The sequence below is a fragment of the Apteryx mantelli genome, chromosome 8 (genome assembly GCF_036417845.1).
Source record: "Apteryx mantelli isolate bAptMan1 chromosome 8, bAptMan1.hap1, whole genome shotgun sequence".
Taxonomy (NCBI): Eukaryota; Metazoa; Chordata; class Aves; order Apterygiformes; family Apterygidae; genus Apteryx; species Apteryx mantelli.
Window position 1 is genome coordinate 14635023 of NC_089985.1, and position 8309 is coordinate 14643331.

Genomic DNA, 8309 nt, shown 5'->3' on the forward strand with positions numbered 1-8309 from the left:
TGCTGCGAGGAAGGGTGATTTCCGTGCCCGCACTGTGACCACCGAGCTTCGGCACCTGCTTTGCATTGCATCGCCCTGCCCGCACAGGCCAGCCTCCTGCCTCCTCCGAGCCTTCCCCGAGCTCGGGGTGCTTCAGCCTTCGCCAGCCGAGAGCATGGCCTTGCAGTCCTGCTGGCTGCATTGAGGCAGCACAGAACAAACCAGGCGGCACCTGCCTCCAGCTCGCCTCTCCCAGGGCTCAGGCTCTTCCATCGTTTTCCTCTCGCGGATTTCTCCTCCTTCATGGGCAGTAGGTAGCTGGTGTGTTAATAAAGCAGTACCCGCAGCGGAGCAGTTTCTCGACCAGATCATTAGGCAGGACGCTGGCAAGGCCTCGTGGACAGGCTGCGGGGGGGAGCTGGGGGCAGCAGGAGTCAGGGCGGCCAGCCCCGTCCCGTGTCGGGGTGACGCGCTGGCAGAGCCGGCGTGCCCGGGCACTCACCAGCTCTCCGCCTCTCCCGCAGGTTCACTTGCTGAAGGACCAGCTGGCCGCGGAGGCTGCCGCGCGCCTCGAGGCCCAGGCCCGTGTGCACCAGCTCCTGCTGCAGAATAAGGACTTGCTGCAGCACATCTCGCTCCTGGTGAAGCAGGTGCAGGAGCTGGAGCTGAAGCTCTCGGGGAGCAACACCAGTAAGAGCTCCTTCCCCTTCCGCTCCCCTCGCAGCTAGCCGGGGCTCAGCCTTGCAGCATGGACTGCCCTGCTCCTGCTGCCATGGCCTGGGGCAACCCGCTTCGCCCCCTGCTCTGCTGGGGCTGCGTCCTGCCCCGTTCCCGGAGAGGGTTTGCAGCGTTTTTGTGTAGGGGCAAAGTCAGTGCTGTTCTGGCACAGCTTGTGTGTGCGCAGTGGGTGCTCGCATATGCATGGACGGGAAGCGTGGGGAGGTTGGTGTGGGCAGAGGCAGTCACACATGTTCATCAGCTGTACGTCTGCTTTATGCAATGGCTGCATGGTCTAGGCTGCTCGAAACCTAGCCAGGCTCCTTACCTGCCACAAAAACCCCTCCTTGACCTTCCTCTCCAGCTGATGTGGCCACCAGCTCCCTACAGGAGCTGGGGTGGGAGATGCATAGCATTTTATCCTGTAAAATTGGCTCTTTGCTGGCCAGCAGTAGCTCCTGGCACAACTATCCCCACTAGTGACCCCCTCTGAATGGTGGCAGTGGGGAGGCTGATGACCGAGCCACCCGGGGCTGTCCCTCTCGTGCCAGACGTGGTGGGGAGACGGTCGGCAGAGCCGGGTCGGTGCTGCCTCCCTCTCAGCTGTGCCCTTCTCTTGCAGTGGGCTCCCAGGACAGTCTGCTGGAGATCACCTTCCGCTCCAACGTCCTGCCCGTGCTCTGCGACCCGACCACCCCGCAGCCCGAGGAAACCCACCCGCCGCCGCTGGGCCCGGGCTCTGGCTTCCCCAGCGCCCTGGGCAGCCCCATAGGTAGGAACGACTGCCTGGTGAAGCTGGAGTGCTACCGGTTCGTGCCGGGCTCGGGGCCGCGCGCCCCGGAGCCGCTCCTGGGCAGCCTGGAGCTCATCAAGTTCCGCGAGTCGGGCATCGCCTCCGAGTACGAGTCCAACACGGACGAGAGCGAGGAGCGTGACTCGTGGTCCCAAGAGGAACCACCACGCCTGCTCAACGTCCAGCCCAGGCAGGACCTGGGCGACAGCCTGGAGGACGAGATCGCGGTGTAGGGACGGCGGGAGGTGGTGTGGAGCAGCTGGGACCCCTGATCCCAGTCTCTCCTGCTGCGGAGGTGCTGCCTGACCCGGCTGCGAGGCAATGCTGGGCTACTCTCTCCCCAGCTCGTGCTGTGAGCCAGGTCTCAGCGCAGGGAGCCTTGCAATGGCCCCAGCTTTAGGGAGGCAGGGATGTGCCCGAGTATTGCAGGGGTCCCTCCGGTAGGACAGCACGCCCACAGCAGCCCTGCCGGGAGCAGGGCGCAGACCTCCTCCTTCCCCTGGCCACACACCCTGCTGTCAGCCGCGTTGTCCTGAGCTCGGCCAGGCCTCAGCACCTTTTGCTTTGCCCCAGGCTCCACAGCACGCGGCTGGGAAACCTGAGGAGATGGGGACGGAGCAGCTCTCGGTGCGGTGACTGGCATCGGCTGGTCGCGTCCCAGCGGGGCCCCTGGCTCCGGGGAGGATGGTGAGCGGGAGCGCGGGGCAGCTCGCATCCGGGGCTCTGCGGCTTGCATGGCAGCGAGCGGGCCGTGCTGGCGGCGTGCGCGCGCCGCGCTGCAGCGTGCAGGGCTTGCATGCTGAGCTGGAGCGGCTTCGGCATGCCAGCCCCGGCCAGAGACGCTCGGCATCAGGCAGCGAGCGGAGAGGTGCTTGTGCTGTTACCTTGCCCCCTACCCCTGCAAGCTGCATTTGGGGTCAGGCAGAAGCCGGAGCTCCCGGCTGTTGCTCCAGAGCTGCCCAGGAGCCACAGGCCGTGGGGACTGCGGTGGTCAGCCCTGGGCGCTGCACGCAGGCCTCCCGTGCCGCGCCAGGAGAGGAAACGGCCTGGCTTTTTCCGCTGGACGCAGCCATGCAGCCGCTGCCGTGTTAGCGCAGAGGGGAGCAGGGAAATGGGTGGAGGTTTGGCTTTCAGAGCTGTGCTCCGGCCTGAACACGGGCTGTGGTTTTCCTGCAGCCTTATTAGCCCATCTGGTCGCTGTGGCAGGACCCCCAGGCTGTATTTCTGTCGAAGCGCAAAGGTTGATGGAGACGGGGTGCGTGAGCGAAAGGTGAGGGCAAGGCAGTGAGCGGCAGCAGGGACAAGGCTGGGAAGGAGCCGGAGGGCTGAGCCCGGCTGGCGCGGGATGGCCAGGCCCGGGGCAGGGTGGTGGGGCTCGTGGCATGAGTAGGACGGGGACGGTGTTGGCCGGAGGCAGGTGGAGGACGCGCGGGCTCTGCCTGTGGCTCCCCAGGACTGCAGAGCGTGGATGGGCGATGCTCCTCGGGGAGGGAGGCAAACCCCATCCCCACGGGCAGGAGCGTGAGGAAGGCACGGTGCGGTGCTGGCAGCCGGGGACGCAGCACGGGGATGTGCAGTGTCCTTCCCGTCGCTGCCTGCACCCACAGAACGCCGTCCTTGGGCTCCTCAGGATGGTTGCTGGGTTTGAGAGCCTTCGTGGTGCTCTCGCATCGCATTTTCAGGCACTTCCCTGCACCCAGTGCCACCACAACCCTCTTCATAGACAAATCTTCCCATTTCCAGGCAGTCACTTGCTCCCCAGCCGTGGTTGGGGGATGCAGTGCTGGCAGCTGTCGTGCGCAGCAATGCCACACGTGCAGCCCCTCGAGGGCGGCAAGCTCTCCTCCTCCTCCTCCTCCTCCTCCCCAAGCACTGGAAATGCACTGCTAGCTACTGCAGGGGCTACTGCTACAGGGCCATTTGTTGGCACGGTGCCTGGTTCCCTGGCTGCTGGCGACCCTGCTCCCGGGCAGTCTGGGTTTGCAGTGGTGGCTTCAAAGGGCCAGCTGGCCCCAGTCCGTGGGGGCAGAGGAAGGGGGCTTGCAGGCACCCGCCTCCAAATGCCATCCAGATGGCGATGAAATTCCAGCTGCGCTCCTGCGTGCTGAGCACTGCTGTAGGAATAGTTGCTGCGAGCCGCCTAATTGCCTCATGCCGCGTACTGCAGGGCTCGGCGTCCGCATTGGTCTAATGCACGAGGAGCCGCGGAGCACCGGGCAGGAAGCTGCTCAGGTGGGCACAGGGATCAGGCGGCCGGGCTAGCAATGGCAGGGGCACCCCCTGCGCGGGCGGGCTCCTCCATCTCTCCTGTTTGCACCCTCCAGAAAAGTGAGTCCAGGGTCCCAGCATCCCCACCAGAGGCCTGCGGCTGATAGCCCTGGGTGCTCCCAGAGGACCCAGAGCTTTTGTCTTTCCTGCAAGTACATTTATCAGCTGCCCATTGCTGTGGTCTCTGCGAGGCTGCAGCCAAAGGGGTGCGAGCCAGAGTCCTGACGCCTGTCCTGCTCCTTGTGGGAATACTTGAAGCGGTGGGGATCGGCACAGGCGTCTTCCTTTCCTTCCCCCCTCCTATCCTGCTTCTGCTTAGCTTTGTTGCTTCCTGCTGCTCTCGCCTTTGCCAGCTCTGTCTCTGCTAGATCTGCCTTCAGCCAGCCCTTAGCCGAGCATCTCCTGGGCACAGGCTTCTGCTCTCCTCCAGGTCTCAGCCCTGCAGCTGAGAAGGGTCGGTGGCCCCCCTCTGCCCGCGTCCCCTCGGGGCTGAGGAGCGGGATGTGGGATAGACCCTGGGTGGCAGGGGCTGGGCCGTGCGCTGCCCGCCGTAGGGAGGAGGCTGGAGGGAAGGACGTGTCTGAACGCCCCACGCAGCAGCCTGGTGTCCGGGGCGGCCCCCTGGAGCGGCACCCCGGAGGCAGGGGGGGAGCGGGTGCTGGTTGCGGGATGCACTGGGTGCTCCTGTCCTCTCGCCACCAATACCCCTGTACGCCGTGTCCTACCGGCCCCGAGCTACGCTGCCACGAGCGCAGCTGTGCTGGCCTCCCTGCCGGGGGTCCTGATGTCCCGCTGCCGCCTCGCGGCGCTTGGAGGTGAAAGCAGGAGGAGGGTGGCCACAAAGGGCCACCAGAAGGTGGGAGAGGAGCCTGGTCCCCACGAGCGAGGCGGAGAAGGGGATGCATGAGATGTGCCGCAGGCAGGGAAGGGAGGCGTGGATGCGCTCAGAGAGGGATTTCCGTGCGGGTGGGCAGGCCGTCGCAGGAGCGGGGGTGGCAGGAGCTGGGGCATGGGCGCAGGGGGCAAACGAAGGGAGAGATGGGGAGAAACGGGGCTGGGCCGAGGCACCTTCCCTCGCTGGGCTGCTGCGGCCAGGCCAGGCCAGGCTCGGCGTGCCGGGAGCAGCCGCCTGCAGAGGCAGGAGCCAGCGGCCGGCGCTGAGGGGTGCCGCTGCTCCCAGAGCCCCCGCGGGCAGGCAGGACCCGGCCGGCGTCCTGCCGCGCCGTGGCCGTGGGCTGTACATGTGTAAATCGTACTCCTCCCGAGGCAGCGCTGCCTCTCAACTGCCTCTCTAGCCTCACACTTTTGTTATGGACCTTGACTGGGGATTTATAGCTATATTTTTTGTCCTTTCTTTTCCTACGACTGTCGTGTTACTAACTGTTGACTCAATCTATCTGGGAAACCAGTCTGTCAATGTAAGTGCACTTAACCCTTGGGTGTTGTCATTAGGTGATTGGCTTTTGCTAAATAAATCTTTCTATTTCTCAAGGCTTTTCTGTTGTCTCTTCCTTCTCACTGGCTCTTGCTCTTTCTGCACCGCTTCCCCCCCACTCCGCGCTCAGGACTGGAGGCAGCCCAGTCGCCTCCCCCCTGGTTTGCAAAGGACCATCCAGGCTGGGGACAGCTTTCCGTCCAGCGAAACCCATCCCCGGTGTGAACAGGAGGTGACGGGCCCGCCTGGGTCCGTCCGGGGCAGGCCGGGGGCAAGGAGAGCCGGGACGAGCCTCGCCGAAGGGCTCGCAGCGCCGCTGCGTCCGCAGGGGGCTGGCGGGGAGCTCCGCGCCCCGGGCGAGCCGCAGCCGGGGGGAGGCGGCGGGCTCAGAATAGTCTGATTTATTGTATTTCTGCCGCAGGCAGCGGCGGGGAGGCAGCACTGCCCTCCCGTGGCGGCCGGGCCCGGCCGGCGGCTTAGAGGGGCGCCGCGGCGTCGAGGGCCTCCTGCGCCCGGCGCTCCTTCTCCCACAGCACCTTGAGCCGCCGGTAGTACACCTTGCAGCTGAAGCCCTCGCGGGCGCCGTGCCGGATGTGGGTCTTGAGCGAGCACAGCGTGGGGAAGACGCGGCAGCACGCCACGCACTTGTAGCCGTCCCGGGGCGCCAGCTGCCACCGGGATGCCGCCAGGATGTCCTGCACGGTGACGCTGTCCCCGGCTCCCGCTGCGGAGCGGGCTGGCCCCGCGCTCGCGGGCGGCTGCGGCTCGTCCAGGGAGCACGAGGAGGAGCAGACGACCTCAGAGAGGTCGTCGGGCTCGTCGGGCTCCCAGGTGCTGCTGGCGGGGCTGGCAGAGCGGCCGCCCGCGTCCTGCCAGGCGGCCCCCCGGGCACGCACGAAGTAGCTGTAGGGCGAGAACCAGGGCCGGTAGACGGTGCAGTTGTGAGCGGGGAGCTCGGCGCCCGGCGGGTCCGCCAGTGCGCGGGCTGTGGAGGCAAGGGCCTGCGGTGAGCCCGCGGCCCCCGCACGAGCCAGGGGCCTCCCGTGGGGCGGCACGGCACAGTGCGGTATGGCATGGCACGGCACAGCACGGCACGGGGCTCACCCGGTGCTCCTGCCGAGCCGTCGGGCGCCACGCCGCACCTGCACGGTGGCAGCGAGGGGCGGCCTGGGCCGGCGCTGTCCATGCCGGCGCCCGCAGCCTTGGGGATTCCTGCGGGGAGACACGGAGAGGGGCCAGCGTAGCCGGGGGCCGGCAGCGCCCCGCAGCCCCCGCGGGAGCTGGGCCCCAGCTCACCTGGCAGGCCGGGGGGGCACAGGGCCTCCGGGCTGCTCCTCCTGGCGCTGCTGGGCACGGAGGCTCCCGAAATGGACAGCAGGGCGAAGCTCTCCATGGCCCCGGCGCCGCTCCCGCCCGGGTTCCCAGGGCTCCGCCGTGACATCATCGGTGACGTCACAGAGGGCAGCGGGAGGCGGGATGCGGCGCCCGGTGCCCCCGACGGCGCGGGTCTGTCCTGCAGCTAGGCAATGGGCCCGACCCGGCCGAAAGGCAGCCGGGGGATGCGCGCGACTCGCTGCCCCCCAGCTAAATCCGCTCTCTCTCTCTCTTTCTCCCCACAACCTGCTTTCCAAGTTGCTTTCGGTGCCAGGTAAGAGACGCAGCCGGAGCGCTGGCAGCTGCAGCACGATGCCCCGGGCTGGCTCCCGCCCGCGCTGCGCCTGGCTGCGGGCGCCGCGGCATCCCCGCGGGGCGCCCGGCCCGGCTCACCCCGCCTCTCCCCCCCTTGTCCCCGCAGTGGACCAGAGCATGTTTGAGAACGCCCGCGCCGGCGCGGCGCCCACCCCGCGGTCCGGCCGCCCCGCGGCTGCCGAGCTGGGGTCCCGCCTGGCCGGCGGCCAGCACCTGCGCAACCTGGGCAAGGCCGTGGGCGCCAAGGTGAACGACCTGCTGCGGCGCAAGGAGCCCGCCACGGCGCTGACGGAGGTGAACGCCCGCGCCGGGGCCGCCCTGGGCCCAGGCCAGCCGCCCGGCGAGGACGGGTGAGTCCGTGGCGCTTCGGGAGCCCCGGGCGCCCCCGCGGGCCGCCCTCACCGCTCCCCTGTGCTTGCAGGCCGGCGGCGCTGGAGGCCGTGCCCCGGCTGGACCCGCCGCCCACCGTGGCCAAGAAGCGCACGCCGCGGGCGCTGAAGACCCCCCAGGACATGCTCATCGCGCCTCCGCCGCCTGGGGCCGGGGCCGGGGCCGGGCCACAGGAGCCCCCTGAGCCAGCCGCAGCTGCAGCCCCGGCCCCGGCCCCGGCCACCCCCGGGGAGGAGCGGCGGGCGGCGAGGGACGTGGCGCCGCCGGAGGGCCCCGGCGTGGCGGAGCGGGGCGGGGGTCAGCCCGGTGCCCTCCCGGTGCCCGACCTCATCCACAAGGGCAGCCTGGAGAGCCGGCGCCGAGGGGCCGACCGGGCGGCGGAGAGCTCGCCCTGCACGGAGAAGCCCTCCGGTGGCACCGAGCGCCTGCCGCCCGGGGGTGGCCCCGGCCGGGAGGCCGACGGGCCCCATCCCGACCTGCTCTCCTTCGAGTAGAGCCTTCCCAGGGGCGTTATCCGGGGACCCTCTCGCTGGCACACCGCTGGCCCCGGCGCCAGGCCCGAGCTGCGCCCCGGGCACCAAGGCATCAGGCGACCTGTGCGCAACGTGGCAGCGCTGCACGTGGCCGGCGCCACCCGCAAGCAGCCGTATATCTGTAAGTGTGTATATGTGTACGCTGCCGGGACAAACGCCGCCGGGGCACGGGCACGGGCACGGGCACGGCCTGCCGCCCCTCTTCGAGCAGCTGGCGCCCTCCCAGCCCGCAGACCGCATGGGCACTGCGCTGCTGCTCCAGTCCCTCTATTTATGTTGCCTAGGACGTGCGTGTAGTTTGGGACGAAAGATGCGGATTGCACAATAAAGACTCGTTTTTATCCACGGACTCGCGGCCCTCTCTCCATGGCGGGGCGTTACCGGTGGGGGCGGGGCAGGGCGGGGCCTTCCGTTTGAGGGGCGGGACAGTCAGGGGGCGTGGTCTTCCGCCTGAGGGGCGAGGTCTTCAGCGCGGGGGGCGGGGACTTCCGCTTGAGGGGCGGGG

The 8309-nt window shown here is 68.6% G+C and overlaps 2 protein-coding genes across 3 annotated transcripts in view; one reads left to right on the forward strand and one right to left on the reverse strand.

Moving 5' to 3' along the window:
* Positions 1-8150, forward strand: part of NOS1AP (nitric oxide synthase 1 adaptor protein) — a 53083-nt gene extending 44933 nt beyond the window's left edge. For both annotated transcript variants that reach the window (XM_067300734.1, XM_067300735.1), the window contains exons 9-12: positions 504-669; positions 1319-1468; positions 6988-7231; positions 7303-8150. In XM_067300734.1, coding sequence (XP_067156835.1) covers positions 504-669; positions 1319-1468; positions 6988-7231; positions 7303-7765 — 1023 coding nt within the window. In that variant the 3' untranslated portion in view covers positions 7766-8150. The remainder of the gene's footprint in view (positions 1-503; positions 670-1318; positions 1469-6987; positions 7232-7302) is intronic.
* SPATA46 (spermatogenesis associated 46) lies at positions 5577-6981 on the reverse strand. Its single transcript, XM_067300736.1, is given in 2 exon segments — positions 5577-6285; positions 6288-6981. Coding segments are annotated over 2 exon segments (966 nt in total). The 5' UTR covers positions 6637-6981; the 3' UTR covers positions 5577-5668.
* Positions 8151-8309: the final 159 nt, after the last annotated feature.